At 41.6% G+C, this 17893-nt stretch overlaps 1 protein-coding gene across 1 annotated transcript in view; it reads right to left on the minus strand.

Moving 5' to 3' along the window:
- LOC130367531 (actin-like protein 6B) overlaps positions 1-6935 on the minus strand; it is a 44206-nt gene extending 37271 nt beyond the window's left edge. Inside the window, exon 1 of the mRNA XM_056569957.1 lies at positions 6819-6935. Within this exon, the coding sequence (XP_056425932.1) occupies positions 6819-6918 (100 nt within the window). The 5' untranslated portion in view covers positions 6919-6935. The remainder of the gene's footprint in view (positions 1-6818) is intronic.
- Positions 6936-17893: the final 10958 nt, after the last annotated feature.

The raw sequence follows: 17893 nt of genomic DNA on the forward strand, positions 1-17893 counted from the left end.
AGTTGGTTGCTCACCCTTTGGAAAAAATAAGTGAAATCAGTGTCTTCCTATAACCATCAATAAGCTTCTTACACCTCTCAGCCGGAATGTTGGACCACTCTTCCTATAACCATCAATAAGCTTCTTACACCTCTCAGCCGGAATGTTGGAGCACTCTTCCTATAACCATCAATAAGCTTCTTACACCTCTCAGCCGGAATGTTGGACCACTCTTCCTATAACCATCAATAAGCTTCTTACACCTCTCAGCCGGAATGTTGGACCACTCTTCCTATAACCATCAATAAGCTTCTTACACCTCTCAGCCGGAATGTTGGAGCACTCTTCCTATAACCATCAATAAGCTTCTTACACCTCTCAGCCGGAATGTTGGACCACTCTTCCTATAACCATCAATAAGCTTCTTACACCTCTCAGCCGGAATGTTGGACCACTCTTCCTATAACCATCAATAAGCTTCTTACACCTCTCAGCCGGAATGTTGGACCACTCTTCCTATAACCATCAATAAGCTTCTTACACCTCTCAGCCGGAATGTTGGACCACTCTTCCTATAAGCATCAATAAGCTTCTTACACCTCTCAGCCGGGATGTTGGACCACTCTTCCTTTACAAACTGCTCCCGGTCTCTTATTGGAAGGCGCCTTTTCCCAACAGTAATTATAAGATCTCTCCACAGGTGATCAATGGGATTTAGATCTGGACTCATTGCTGACACTTCAGAACTCTCCAGCGCTTTGTTGTCATCCATTTCTGGGGCTTTTTGACGTATGTTTGGGGTCATTGTCCTGCTGGAAGACCCAAGATCTCGGACACAAACCCAGCTTTCTGACACTGCGCTGTACAGTGCGACCCAAAATCCATTGGTAATCCTCAGATTTCATGATGTCTTGTACACATTCAAGGCCCCCAGTGCCAGAGGCAGCAAAACAACCCAAAACATCACTGACCTCCCCCATATGTCACTGTAGGTACTGTGTTCTTTTCTTTGTAGGCCTCATTCTGTTTTCGGTAAACAGTAGAATGATGCGCTTTACCAAAAAGCTCTCTCTTGGTCTCATCTGTCCACAAGACGTTTTCCCAGAAGGATTTTGGTTACTCAAGTTCATTTTGGTAAAATGTAGTCTCTCTTTTTTATGTGTCAGCAGTGGGGTCCTCCTGGGTCTCCTCTATAGTGGGGTCCTCCTGGGTCTCCTCCATAGTGGGGTCCTCCTGGGTCTCCTCCATAGTGGGGTCCTCCTGGGTCTCCTCCATAGCGGGGTCCTCCTGGGTCTCCTCCATAGCGGGGTCCTCCTGGGTCTCCTTCATAGTGGGGGTCCTCCTGGGTCTCCTCCATAGTGGGGGTCCTCCCGGGTCTCCTCCATAGTGGGGTTCTCCTGGGTCTCCTCCATAGTGGGGTCCTCCCAGGTCTCCTCCATAGGGGGGTCCTCCTGGGTCTCCTCCATAGTGGGGTCCTCCTGGGTCTCCTCCATAGTGGGGTCCTCCTGGGTCTCCTCCATAGTGGGGGTCCTCCCAGGTCTCCTCCATAGTGGGGTCCTCCTGGGGCTCCTCCATAGAGTTTCATTTCATTTAAATGTTGTCTGAGTTTGCGCTGACACTGATGCTCCCTGAGACTGCAGGACAGCTTGAATATCTTTGGAACTTGTTTGGGGCTGCTTATCCACCATCCGGACTATCCTGTGGTGACACCTTTCATCTGTTTTTCTCTTCCGTCCACGCCCAGGGAGATTAGCTACAGTGCCATGGGGTGTAATCTTCTTGATAATGTTGCGCACTGTGGACAAAGACAAATCTAGATCTCTGGAGATGGACGTGTAACCTGGAGATTGTTGATATTTTTCCACAATTTTGGTTCCCAAGTCCTCAGACAGTTCTCTTCTCCTCTTTCTGTTCTCTCTTCTCCTCTTTCTGTTCTCTCTTCTCCTCTTTCTGTTCTCTTCTCCTCTTTCTGTTCTCTTCTCCTCTTTCTGTTCTCTTCTCCTCTTTCTGTTGTCCATGCTTAGTGTGGCACACACAGACACACAATGCAAAGACTAAGTGAACTTCTCTCCTTTATCTGCTTTCAGGTGGGATTTTTATATTGCCCACACCTGTTACTTGTCCCAGGTGAGTATAAAGGAACATCACAGGCTGGAAACAATCTTATTTATCCACAAATATGAAAGGCGCCAATAATTGTGTCCGGACCATTTTTGTATAGCCCAGTATAATATATATATATATATATATATATATACACACACACATATGGTGTATACAGGTGGAGTAGGATGTAGACCAGTATATATATATATATATATATATATATATATATATATATATATAGTGTATACAGGTGGAGTAGGATGTAGACCAGTATATATATGGTGTATACAGGTGGAGTAGGATGTAGACCAGTATATATATATATATATATATATATATATATATATATATATATATAGTGTATACAGGTGGAGTAGGATGTAGACCAGTATATATATATATATATATATATCGATATATATATATATAGTGTATACAGGTGGAGTAGGATGTAGACCAGTATATATATATATATATATATATATATATATATATATATATATATAGTGTATACAGGTGGAGTAGGATGTAGACCAGTATATATATATATATATATATATATATATAGTGTATACAGGTGGAGTAGGATGTAGACCAGTATATATATATATATATATATATATATATATAGTGTATACAGGTGGAGTAGGACGTAGACCAGTATATATATATATATAGTGTATACAGGTGGAGTAGGATGTAGACCAGTATATATATATATATATAGTGTATACAGGTGGAGTAGGATGTAGACCAGTATATATATATATATATATATATATATATATATATATATATATATATAGTGTATACAGGTGGAGTAGGATGTAGACCAGTATATATATATATAGTGTATAAAGGTGGAGTAGGATGTAGACCAGTATATATAGTGTATACAGGTGGAGTAGGATGTAGACCAGTATATATATGGTGTATACAGGTGGAGTAGGATGTAGACCAGTATATATATATATATATAGTGTATACAGGTGGAGTAGGATGTAGACCAGTATATATATGGTGTATACAGGTGGAGTAGGATGTAGACCAGTATATATATATATATATATATATATATACGGTGTATACAGGTGGAGCAGGATGTAGACCAGTATATATATATAGTGTATACAGGTGGAGTAGGATGTAGACCAGTATATATATATAGTGTATACAGGTGGAGTAGGATGTAGACCAGTATATATATATATATATATATATATATATATATAGTGTATACAGGTGGAGTAGGATGTAGACCAGTATATATATATATATATATATATATATATATCGATATATATATATATAGTGTATACAGGTGGAGTAGGATATAGACCTATATATATATATATATATATATATATATATATATATATATATATATATAGTGTATACAGGTGGAGTAGGATGTAGACCAGTATATATATAGTGTATACAGGTGGAGTAGGATGTAGACCAGTATATATATATATATATATATATATATAGTGTATACAGGTGGAGTAGGATGTAGACCAGTATATATATATATATATATATATATATATATATATATAGTGTATACAGGTGGAGTAGGATGTAGACCAGTATATATATATGGTGTATACAGGTGGAGTAGGATGTAGACCAGTATATATAGTGTATACAGGTGGAGTAGGATGTAGACCAGTATATATATAGTGTATACAGGTGGAGTAGGATGTAGACCAGTATATATATATATATAGTGTATACAGGTGGAGTAGGATGTAGACCAGTATATATATATATATATAGTGTATACAGGTGGAGTAGGACGTAGACCAGTATATATATATAGTGTATACAGGTGGAGTAGGATGTAGACCAGTACATATATATATATATATATATAGTGTATACAGGTGGAGTAGGATGTAGACCAGTATATATATATATAGTGTATACAGGTGGAGTAGGATGTAGACCAGTATATATATATATAGTGTATACAGGTGGAGTAGGATGTAGACCAGTATATATATATGGTGTATACAGGTGGAGTAGGATGTAGACCAGTATATATATATAGTGTATACAGGTGGAGTAGGACGTAGACCAGTATATATATAGTGTATACAGGTGGAGTAGGACGTAGACCAGTATATATATATAGTGTATACAGGTGGAGTAGGACGTAGACCAGTATATATATAGTGTATACAGGTGGAGTAGGATGTAGACCAGTATATATATATAGTGTATACAGGTGGAGTAGGACGTAGACCAGTATATATATAGTGTATACAGGTGGAGTAGGATGTAGACCAGTATATATATATAGTGTATACAGGTGGAGTAGGACGTAGACCAGTATATATATAGTGTATACAGGTGGAGTAGGATGTAGACCAGTATATATATAGTGTATACAGGTGGAGTAGGACGTAGACCAGTATATATATAGTGTATACAGGTGGAGTAGGATGTAGACCAGTATATATATATATAGTGTATACAGGTGGAGTAGGATGTAGACCAGTATATATATATACGGTGTATACAGGTGGAGTAGGACGTAGACCAGTATATATATAGTGTATACAGGTGGAGTAGGATGTAGACCAGTATATATATATAGTGTATACAGGTGGAGTAGGATGTAGACCAGTATATATATAGTGTATACAGGTGGAGTAGGACGTAGACCAGTATATATATAGTGTATACAGGTGGAGTAGGATGTAGACCAGTATATATATATAGTGTATACAGGTGGAGTAGGATGTAGACCAGTATATATATATATAGTGTATACAGGTGGAGTAGGATGTAGACCAGTATATATATATATAGTGTATACAGGTGGAGTAGGATGTAGACCAGTATATATATATAGTGTATACAGGTGGAGTAGGATGTAGACCAGTATATATATATAGTGTATACAGGTGGAGTAGGATGTAGACCAGTATATATATATGGTGTATACAGGTGGAGTAGGATGTAGACCAGTATATATATATAGTGTATACAGGTGGAGTAGGATGTAGACCAGTATATATATATAGTGTATACAGGTGGAGTAGGATGTAGACCAGTATATATATATGGTGTATACAGGTGGAGTAGGATGTAGACCAGTATATATATATATATATAGTGTATACAGGTGGAGTAGGATGTAGACCAGTATATATATATAGTGTATACAGGTGGAGTAGGATGTAGACCAGTATATATATATGGTGTATACAGGTGGAGTAGGATGTAGACCAGTATATATATATATATAGTGTATACAGGTGGAGTAGGATGTAGACCAGTATATATATATGGTGTATACAGGTGGAGTAGGATGTAGACCAGTATATATATATATATAGTGTATACAGGTGGAGTAGGATGTAGACCAGTATATATATATGGTGTATACAGGTGGAGTAGGATGTAGACCAGTATATATATATATAGTGTATACAGGTGGAGTAGGATGTAGACCAGTATATATATATATGGTGTATACAGGTGGAGTAGGATGTAGACCAGTATATATATATGGTGTATACAGGTGGAGTAGGATGTAGACCAGTATATATATATGGTGTATACAGGTGGAGTAGGACGTAGACCAGTATATATATATATGGTGTATACAGGTGGAGTAGGATGTAGACCAGTATATATATATATGTAGTGTATACAGGTGGAGTAGGATGTAGACCAGTATATATATATAGTGTATACAGGTGGAGTAGGATGTAGACCAGTATATATATATGGTGTATACAGGTGGAGTAGGATGTAGACCAGTATATATATATATAGTGTATACAGGTGGAGTAGGATGTAGACCAGTATATATATATGGTGTATACAGGTGGAGTAGGATGTAGACCAGTATATATATATGGTGTATACAGGTGGAGTAGGATGTAGACCAGTATATATATATATATAGTGTATACAGGTGGAGTAGGATGTAGACCAGTATATATATATGGTGTATACAGGTGGAGTAGGATGTAGACCAGTATATATATATAGTGTATACAGGTGGAGTAGGATGTAGACCAGTATATATATATGGTGTATACAGGTGGAGTAGGATGTAGACCAGTATATATATATAGTGTATACAGGTGGAGTAGGATGTAGACCAGTATATATATATATAGTGTATACAGGTGGAGTAGGATGTAGACCAGTATATATATATGGTGTATACAGGTGGAGTAGGATGTAGACCAGTATATATATATGGTGTATACAGGTGGAGTAGGATGTAGACCAGTATATATATATGGTGTATACAGGTGGAGTAGGATGTAGACCAGTATATATATATGGTGTATACAGGTGGAGTAGGATGTAGACCAGTATATATATATGGTGTATACAGGTGGAGTAGGATGTAGACCAGTATATATATATAGTGTATACAGGTGGAGTAGGATGTAGACCAGTATATATATATATAGTGTATACAGGTGGAGTAGGATGTAGACCAGTATATATATATATGGTGTATACAGGTGGAGTAGGATGTAGACCAGTATATATATATGGTGTATACAGGTGGAGTAGGATGTAGACCAGTATATATATATGGTGTATACAGGTGGAGTAGGACGTAGACCAGTATATATATATATGGTGTATACAGGTGGAGTAGGATGTAGACCAGTATATATATATATATAGTGTATACAGGTGGAGTAGGAGGGTCTCGGGCAGCTGATGGGTAGTGAGGGGTTAATCCGTGCACTTACCTCCGCCGTACACTCCACCACTCATCCTGTCTGGACACCTGAGGACACGTCTGTAGGTCTCTGTATAACCTCCTGCCCCTATATACGGGGCCGCTGACATACATGGGGCTGCTCCAATCAGAGGAGGGGACGGCCCACACCTGCCTCCTCATTGGTCCACACCAACGCCAATCATCGGCTCTTTAATAAACCATTGTGTCGGCTGACATACTGAGACAGAGGAAGAGAGGGGGGGCTCTTAAAGGGGCAGTGTACAATTTATTCAGAACCTCTGCATTACACCTCACACAGCTCTGTATATAGGAAAGAACTGCCTGTAGAGCTCAGACACAGCCCCGTGTATATATAAGATCTCACAGCTGACAATGTATATCAGAGCAAACACCATGAGGAGGAAAGAACTGCCTGTAGAGCTCAGACACAGCCCTGTATATATAAGATCTCACAGCTGACAATGTATATCAGAGCAAACATCATGAGGGGGAGAGAACTGCCTGTAGAGCTCAGACACAGCCCTGTCTATATAAGATCTCACAGCTGACAATGTATATCAGAGCAAACATCATGAGGGGGAGAGAACTGCCTGTAGAGATCAGACACAGCCCTGTGTATATAAGATCTCACAGCTGACAATGTATATCAGAGCAAACATCATGAGGGGGAGAGAACTGCCTGTAGAGATCAGACACAGCCCTGTGTATATAAGATCTCACAGCTGACAATGTATATCAGAGCAAACACCATGAGGGGTAAAGAACTGCATGTAGAGCTCAGACACAGCCCCGTGTATATAAGATCACAGCTGACAATGTATATCAGAGCAAACACTGAGCCATGAGGGGAAAGAACTGCCTGTAGAGCTCAGACACAGCCCTGTCTATATAAGATCTCACAGCTGATAATGTATATCAGAGCAAACACCATGAGGGGGAAAGAACTGCCTGTGGAGCTCAGAGACAGGATTGTGTGGCCACAGATATGGAGAAGAGAAAAAGACATTTCTGCTGCAGTGAAACTTCCCAAGAGCTCAGAGGTCTTCATTAGAGATGAGTGAACTTACAGTGATTAGATTCGTCACAAACTTCTCGGCTCAGCGCTTGCGGACTTTATCCTGCATAAATTAGTTCAGCTTTCAGGTGCTCCGGTGGTTGGAAAAGGTGGATACAGTCCTAGGAGAGTCTCCAGCCACAGGAGCACCGGAAAGCTGAACTAATTTATGCAGAATAAAGTCTGCAACCGCCGAGCCGAGAAGTTCTTGACAAATCGAATCACTGTAATTTCGCTCATCTCTAGTCTCCATAATTCTTACATAGAAAAAGAAGGAACAACCAGGACACTTCTTGGAGCTGCCGCCCCCCAAACTAAGTAATGGGGGGGGGGGGGGGGGGGGAGAAGGGTCTTGGTAAGATAGGAGACCGAGAACCCAATGGTCACTGAGCCCAAAAGATCCTGTGTACAGATGGGAGAAACTTCTAGACGGTCCAGAACCATCACTGAGGCCTCCACAATCTGCAGTCTGTGCCTGGGAATAACCCAGAGGACTTCTGACTATCTTCCTGGGAATAACCTGGAGGACGTCTGACTATCTTCCTGGGAATAACCTGGAGGACGTCTGACTATCTTCCTGGGAATAACCTGGAGGACGTCTGACTATCTTCTTGGGAATAACCTGGAGGACGTCTGACTATCTTCTTGGGATTAACCTGGAGGACGTCTGACTATCTTCTTGGGATTAACCTGGAGGACGTCTGACTATCTTCTTGGGAATAACCTGGAGGACGTCTGACTATTTTCCTGGGAATAACCTGGAGGACGTCTGAATATCTTCTTGGCAATAACCTGGAGGACGTCTGACTATCTTCTTGGCATTAACCTTGAGGACGTCTGACTATCTTCTTGGGAATAACCTGGAGGACGTCTGACTATCTTCTTGGGAATAACCTGGAGGACGTCTGACTATCTTCTTGGCATTAACCTTGAGGACGTCTGACTATCTTCCTGGGAATAACCTGGAGGACGTCTGACTATCTTCTTGGGAATAACCTGGAGGACGTCTGACTATCTTCTTGGGATTAACCTGGAGGACGTCTGAATATCTTCTTGGCAATAACCTGGAGGACGGCTAACTATCTTCTTGGGAATAACCTGGAGGACGTCTGACTATCTTCTTGGGAATAACCTGGAGGACGTCTGACTATCTTCCTGGGAATAACCTGGAGGACAACTGACTATCTTCGTGGGAATAACCTGGAGGACGTCTGACTATCTTCCTGGGAATAACCTGGAGGACGTCTGACTATCTTCTTGGGAATAACCTGGAGGACGTCTGACTATCTTCGTGGGAATAACCTGGAGGACGTCTGACTATCTTCCTGGGAATAACCTGGAGGACGTCTGACTATCTTCCTGGGAATAACCTGGAGGACGTCTGACTATTTTCCTGGGAATAACCTGGAGGACGTCTGACTATCTTCTTGGGAATAACCTGGAGGACGTCTGACTATCTTCTTGGCAATAACCTGGAGGACGTCTGACTATCTTCTTGGGAATAACCTGGAGGACGTCTGACTATCTTCTTGGGAATAACCTGGAGGACGTCTGACTATCTTCTTGGACCTTTCTGACAATAATAACAATCATACCGATCATAAAGGATTGATGAGGAAACAAGGGCTGTTCAAAGGTGGTGACATCTATGGAATGGATCCAAACCTCTTCAAGATGGAGCCATCAGAAACAATTGTCCAGACAAGAAGACACCAAATCAATCATTTTTTGGTAATGCCAGGCCAAAATGCAGAATGGTGAAACCGAGACAAGCGGCCGAGTCCCCTAATAAAGGGTCAATCTGAAGAAACCTGTGCTGGGCCCCCATACTCGGGTAGCCATATTTTCTGATATGGATCATTTCTAGTAAACCATCTTTGTGGACAGAGATATCGGATCGTAAGAGTGACCACAAGTCTCCACTAACCCCACGGCTTCGGAACAGCGGACATCCTTCAATATTTCCGACCTTCTACATAAAGCCTTTCTGAATTAATTGTTCTATAATGTGAGAAATCAGGGTCTTGCATTTTTCAACAGGCCTGGTGGGAAAGTGTTTAGTGCCAGAGTAGATCCCCTTCAGAACAGAAGATAGAACCTAGAAGTCAAAAGTAGCTTATTGGAGAAGAAATCTGTTAATCCCGGGTGGCTGAGCCTTGGGGTTGGACCCATTGTGGACCTCAACCACTTAGCCTGCTATGAGAAGACTCCATCTACCCCCTTACACAGAGAACCCTTATGGCCAAAATGCCACAAGGCAAAACCAACTAAAAAGGGGTACTCCGCCCCTAGACATCTTATCCCCTATCCAGCAGCGGGACCCTCGCGATCTCGGCTGCGCCCCCACATACACACAAGACATCCAGAACTTTGCTCTGTCGGATGACTGGCGATGCGGATGCTCCTGACGTCACAGCCACGCCCCCTCAATGCAAGTCTATGGGAGGGGGCGTGACGGCCGTCACGCCCCCTCCCGTAGACTTGCATTGAGGGGGCGTAGCTGTGACATCACAAGCCTCCGGCACTGCACCCAATGCCGTAAACAAACACTGGGTGCAGAAGGAAGATCAGACATCTTATCCTCTATCCTTTGGATAGGAGATAAGAGGTCTAGGGGCGGAGTACCCCTTTAATGGGTTGGTATAAACTACATCTTCCATGACCAGAAACTAAGTCTTAAAAAAGTCAGATCCTTTTTTTTTTCTCAAAATCCAGATCAAATGGTTCCTTAAAGGGGTACTCCGGTGGAAAACTTTTTTTTCTATTTTTTTTAATCAACTGGTGCCAGAAAGTAAAACAGATTTGTAAATTACTTCAATTTATAAATCTTAATCCTTCCAGTAATTATCAGCTTCCAGTACTATCAAATAGTTGTAAAGGTGGTACAAAAAACAAACAAAAAAAAAACCTATGGATCACACCGCAAAAAATGAGCCCTCATACAGCCCCGTATACAGAAAAATTAGAATGTTATGGGAGGCAGAATAGGGCAATTTTAAACATACTGATTTTTGTGAAAAAAAAGATTGTGTTTTTCATAGAATAGTAAATAATCATGGGATCATTTTAACCCCTTAAGGACCCGGACATTTTTTTGCACATCTGACCACTGTCACTTTAAGCATTAATAACTCTGATGCTTTTACTTTTCATTCCGATTCAGAGATTGTTTTTCGTGACATATTCTACTTTATGTTAGTGGTAAAATTTTTGTCGATACTTGTATCATTTCTTGGTGAAAAATTCCAAAATTTGATGAATAATTTGAAAATTTTGCATTTTTTTTTTTTACTTTGAAACCCTCTGTTTATGAGGAAAATGGACATCTAAATAAATTATATATTGATTCCCATATACAATCTGTCTTTTCTATATTTGCATCATAAAGTTGATGTTTTTATTTTTGGAGACATCAGAGGCTTCAAAGTTCAGCAGCAATTTTCCAATTTTTCACAAAATGTTCAAAATCGAAATTTTTCAGGGACCAGTTCAGTTTTGAAGTGGATTTGAGGGGCTTTCTTAATAGAAATACCCCATAAATGACCCCATTATAAAAACTGCACCCCCCAAAGTATTCAAAATGACATTTAGTAAGTGTGTTAACCCTTTAGGTGTTTCACAGGAATAGCAGCAAAGTGAAGGAGAAAATTCAAAATCTTCATTTATTTACACTCGCATGTTCTTGTAGACCCAGTTTTTGAATTTTAATAAGGGGTAAAAGGAGAGAAATCCCCCTCAAAATTTGTAACCCAATTTCTCTTGAGTAAGGAAATATCTCATATGTGTATGTCAAGTGTTTTCGGCGGGTGAAGGCGGCTCAGAAGGGAAGGAGCGACAATGGGATTTTGGAGAGAGTTTTTCTGAAATAGTTTTTGGGGGACATGTCACATTTAGGAAGCTCCTATGCTGCCAGAACAGCAAAAAAAAAAAAAAAAAACACATGGCATACTATTTTGGAAATTACACCCCTCAAGGCACGTAACAAGGGGTCCAGTGAGCTTTAACACCCCACAGGTGTTTGATGACTTTTCGTTAAAGTCAGATGTGCAAATAAATAAAAAAATTCTCTAAAATGCTGGTTTTCCCCAAATTTTACATTTTTACAAGGGGTAATAGGAGAAAATTACCCCCAAAATTTGCAACCCCATCTCTTCTGAGTATGGAAATACCCCATATGTGGATGTAAAGTGCTCTGCAGGCGAACTACAATGCTCAGAAGAGGAGGAGCGCCATTGAGCTTTTGGAGAGAGAATTTATTTGGAATGAAAGTCAGGGGCCATGTGACTTTACAAAGCCCCCCATGGTGCCAGAACAGTGGACATCCCCACATGTGACCCCATTTTGGAAACTACACCCCTCACAGAATTTAATAAGGGGTGCAGTGAGTATTTACACCCCACTGGCGTTTGACAGATCTTTGGAACAGTGGACTGTGCAAATGAAAAATTAAATTTTCCATTTTCACGGACCACTGTTCCAAAAATTTGTCAGACACCGGTGGGGTGTAAATGCTCACTGCACCCCTTATTACATTACATGAGGGGTGTAGTTTCCAAAATGGGGTCACATGTGGGGGGGGGGGTCCACTGTTCTGGCACCATGGGGGCTTTGTAAACACACATGGCCTTTAATTCCAGACACATTCTCTCTCTAAAAGCCCAATGGCGCTCCTTCTCTTCTGAGCATTGTAGTACACCCGCAGAGCACTATACATCCACATATGGGGTATTTCCATATGGGGCTACAAATTTTGGGGGGCATTTTTCCTATTTTCCCTTGTGAAAATGAAAAATTTAGGGTAACAACAGCATTTGTGAAAAAAATTTTTTTTTCATTTTCACATCCAACTTTAACAAAAATTTGTCAAACACCTGTGGGGTGTAAAGGCTCACTATACCCCTTGTTACATTCCGTGGGGGGTGTAATTTCCAAAATGGGGTCACATGTGGGTATTTGTTTTGCGTTTATGTCAGAACCGCTGTAAAATCAGCCACCCCTGTGCAAATCACCAATATAGGCCTCAAAATGTACATGGTGCACTATCACTCCTGAGCCTTGTTGTGCGCCCGCAGAGCATTTTACAACCAGATATGGGGTATTTCCGTACTCAGGAGAAATTGTGTTACACATTTTGGGGGTCTTTTTCCTTTTGCCTCTTGTGAAAATGAAAAGTATGGGCATGATGGTGTAAAAAAATAATTTTTTTTTTTTTTTTAAATAACATGCTGGTGTAGACCCCAACTTTACCTTTTCATAAGGGGCAAAAGGAGAAAAAGCCCCCCAAAATTTATAGTGCAATTTCTCCCAAGTACGAAAATACCCCATATGTGACCCTAAACTGTTTCTTTGAAATACGACAGGGCTCCAAAGCGAGAGCGAAATTATGCATTTGAGGCCTCCGATACCAAATGACCCTACAGCAGTGTTTCCCAAACAGGGTGCCTCCAGCTGTTGTAAAACTCCCAGCATTCCTGAACAGTCAATGGCTGTCTGGCAATACTGGGAGTTGTTTTGGAAACACTGCTGTACGAGAATTTTTTAATTTTCATTGGGAGTGGTGTAACTGTGTAAGGATGTGTATATATGTAATGTTTTACCCTTTATATTGTGTAGTGTAGTGTTTTTAGGGTACATTCACACGGTCGGGTTCAGAGCGAGTTTCCCACTGGGAGTTTGAGCGGAGGCGGAAAATTTGCCGCATCTCAAACTTGCAGCAGGAAACTCACTGTAAACTCACCCGTCTGAATGTACCCTGTATATTCACATAGGTGGAGGCAAATCTTCAGCTGTTGCAAAACTACAACTCCCAGCATGAACGGTCTGTCAGTGCACGGAGTTAAGTAACAAACTCAGTGTTTTGAAACCAGTGTGCTTCCAGCTGTTGCAAAAATACAACTCTCAGCATGCACTGATAGATGAAGGGCATGCTGGCAGTTGTAGTTATGCAACAGCCGGAGGCACAATACTACAACTCCCAGCATGCCCTTTGGCTGTCCGTGCATGCTGAGAGTTTTAGTTATGTAATAGCTGGAGGCATACTTTTTCATAGGAAAAAAGTGCCTCCAGCTGTTGCATAACTATAACTCCCAGCATGCCCCTTGGCTGTGCATGCTGGGAGTTATTGCTTAGCAACAGCAGGAGGCGAACAGGCCTCACCTCCTGCTGTATCCTGCCGCCGCCACTGCCTGAGGGGACCCCTGCTGACCTCCGCCGAGGTAAGTAAGGCCCCGATCACTGCACAGCAGGGTAGTGATACAGCTGGGAGTTGTACCTCCAGCTGTTGCAAAGCTACAACTCCCAGCATGCCCTTTGGCCGTGCATGCTGGGAGTTGTTGCTTAGCAACAGCAGGAGGTGAACAGGCCTCACTTCCTGCTGTAGCCTGCCTCCGCCACTGCCTGAGGGGACCCCTGCTGACATCCGCCGAGATAAGTAAGGCACCAATCACCGCACAGCAGGATAGTGATTGGTCGGTCGTTCCGACCAACTGATCGCGTGATCGTGAGGTGGCACCCGTGCAACCTCACTCCTGCTGGTAAAGGGTGATAGGTGCCATCTCGGACACCACCTATCACCCTTTTTTCCAGGTCACCGGAGACCCGATTGACCTGGAGTCGACATGGGGGGGTCTCAGAACCCCGCATGGGTTTGCACGGGGTGCCTGCTGAATGATTTCAGCAGGTATCCCGGTCCGATCCCGGCCCAGCGAGCGGAGGGGGACCGAATTTCCCACGGGCATACAGATACGACCTGGGTCCTTAAGGGGTTAATCGTATTGATCCACAGACTAAAGAAAACATGGCATTTTTATCACAAAGTGTACAGAGTGAAAACAAAACCTTCAAAGTTTTCTTTTCAATTTCCTCACACAAATAATTTTTTGGGGTTTGCTGTACATTTTATGGTAAAATAAGTGATGTCATTACAAAGTACAATTGGTCGCGCAAAAAACAAGCCCTCATATGGGTCTGTGGATGGAAATATAAAAGAGTTATGTATTTTAGAACACGGGGAGGAAAAAACGGAAATGCAAAAATATTATTGGCTTCGTCCTTAACCCCTTAAGGACACAGACAATTTTATTTTTGCATTTCCGTTCTTACCTCCTCGCGTTCTAAAATACATAACTCTTATATTTCCATCCACAGGCCCATATAAGGGCTTGTTTTTTGCGCGACCAATTGTACTTTGTAATGACATCACTTATTTTACCATAAAATCTACAGCAAACCCTAATATTTGAATGAAAGGAAATTTTAATGAAAATTGCAATTTTACTAATTTTGGAGGGTTTCGTTTTGACGCTGTACACTTCACGGTGAAAATGACATGTTGTCAATGTGGGTCGATACGATTAAAATGATCCTCATGGTTACACACTTTATTATTGTGCGGCTTTTAAAAAAAATCTCAAACTTTTTTTTTTTTTACATAATCAATTTTTTCCATATATGGGGATGTGTGAGCGCCAATTTCTTGCATCGTGACCTGTGGTTTGTTTTTTAGTACCACTTTTGTGCATATGACTTTTTAGTCGCCTTTTATTTTTTTGGGAATTGGATTTTTATGTTTATGTTCTGGCATTTACGCACGCGGTGATACTAAATATATTTATTTCTACGCTTTTTGGGGGTAAAATGGGAAAAAGGGTCAATTTACATTTTTAACGGGGGAGGTGATTATTATTATTTTTTTTCTTTTACACTTTTTATGTCCCCATAGGGGACTATTTATAGCAGCGGTCTTCAAACTGTGGCCCTCCAGATGTTGCAAAACTACAACTCCCAGCATGCCCAGACAGCCAACGGCTGTCCGGGCATGCTGGGAATTGTAGTTTTGTAATATCTGGAGGGCCACAGTTTGAAGACCAATGTTTTATAGTAATCATTTGATTGCTAATTCTGTTCAGTGCTATGCATAGGACATAGCACTGATCAGTGTTATCGGCGATCTTCTGCTCTAGACCAGAAGACCCCGGGAGAGACCCGATCATCCAATATAACGCCCACATTGCCGCAGATGTCGTGATCTGTATTGATAACGGCATCTGACGGGTTAATGGCGGACATCAGTGTGATCTTTTATGTCCGCCATTACCGGCTGGTCCCTGTCTGCTGATAGCAGCCGGAACCTGCTGTGCAGGATATGAGCACCAATTTGGTGCTCGCGCCATGTACAGGACTTAAATGTACGCCATGGTGCGTTAAGTACCACCGCATTAGGACGTACATTTACGTCCATTGTCATTAAGGGGTTAAGTCCCTTTTATTATTGTGCTGCCATAGGACGATCCAGAAAACAAACATTTACTTACGAAAATGTCCTTCCACCAGCTCTGGAAGAACTGCAAATTATAGATGAAGGCTGCAGAGCAAAAATCTGCTGGAAAATACCATATATAATGGCCAGAAATAGTGCTGCTCCTCGAACACACACAGCAGCTTATCCTGAAATGAAAGGAATGCTTTAATTGATTTACTGCTGCTTATCCTGTCACTCGCTGTCTCCCCCTAGGGGTCTTTCATTCATTTGTTATTGTGCTGCCTACAGACTCCAGAAAATAAAATTTTTGTTAAATCTTCGTTTTACTTTCTATTACAGCGTGGGTAAAGGTGTGACCCTTTAATTAAGATTTTAAATACAATTTCCGACTGTCCATTCCCCCCCCCCCCCCTTGTGTTGCCAATAGGACTAAGGGGATAAGATGTCTGATTGTGGGGGCCCACTGCTGGGACCCCTGTGATCTTCGTGCAGCACCCACATTCAACGCGGGGCTGCTGCACAAGTCTCAGAAACCTCTCTGTTTCCGGGACTGGAGACATGATAGTGTAGAATGCGAGTGCTGCACAAAGATCGCGCAGGGTCTCAGTGGTGGGCCCTCACCGGACTTTGGATAGGGGATGGTTTTGGCTGGAAAACCCCTTTAACTCTTTAAGGGTGTACCTGTACACCCTCACTCGCTCCTCCTATGACGCTGGGTCACGAGCTGACCCCGCGTGGTCCGGACATGTGACTAATACCGGACATCACCGATCCTGGTGATTTCCGGCCTTAAGCCCTTTAGACGCCGCGATGGGTGGGGCCATTTGTGGCTTGATTGACAAGGTGTCGTCAAGTCCCCTACAAACTAAAGCTCCAAAAAGTAATGGATGTAACCTGAAGATGGCGCCACCCCGCCCCGCATCCCCTGACAGCAGATAAGATACAAAGCGGTGATTTGTACAGTCAGGTTTATTGTCACATTATCTATGTTCAGCAAAAAAAACACAAGGGCTACAGGTTTTTGTTATATCCGCACAGAGAAGCTTTTTTTTGTTTTCGTTTTTTTATTCAACATAGTGGTAAAGCTGCTCCATCAAAGACATCAATACAACAGCGCCATCCTGTGGTCAAAAATGATGAAAAATAAAAAATGGTTACTACCTCCAACCCTAGAATTACCCCTATACATTGGCCAATTTTGGAAGTTGTCGCTGCCCACATATTCCTCGTAGATATCGCCAGCGCTACTTTTCATTTGCATTTTTTGGATTGCAAAAATCCTGATTTTTTCTGGGTTAAAATTCCAAAAAGATATTGAACTAAAGAAAATGAATATTTTTCTTCTACTCCGATCACATGTAGAGCTGCTGCCACCACAGTTCTATTGGCTTCCTGCAAGACCTATTTTCGCTGCGGTGCATTCTGGGAGATGTAGTGTTTTTTGTTTTTTTTACCAGGCACTGTATGGTAGAGAAAAAAAATACAACAAAAAAAAAAGCAAATAAAAAAAAAATCACTACATCCGACACAATGCAATACAATATTGGTGTTATCAGCGAAAATAGCAGCAACTGCAGCCCTTGGTGCAACTAGAGTATAAGATCTTAGTGAGTGCAGCTCTGGGGGTATCTAGAGTATAAGATCTTAGTGAGTGCAGCTCTTGGTGCAACTAGAGTATAAGATCTTAGTGAGTGCAGCTCTGGGGGTATCTAGAGTATAACATCTTAGTGAGTGCAGCTCTTGGTGCAACTAGAGTATAAGATCTTAG

The sequence above is a fragment of the Hyla sarda genome, chromosome 4 (genome assembly GCF_029499605.1).
Source record: "Hyla sarda isolate aHylSar1 chromosome 4, aHylSar1.hap1, whole genome shotgun sequence".
NCBI lineage: Eukaryota > Metazoa > Chordata > Amphibia > Anura > Hylidae > Hyla > Hyla sarda.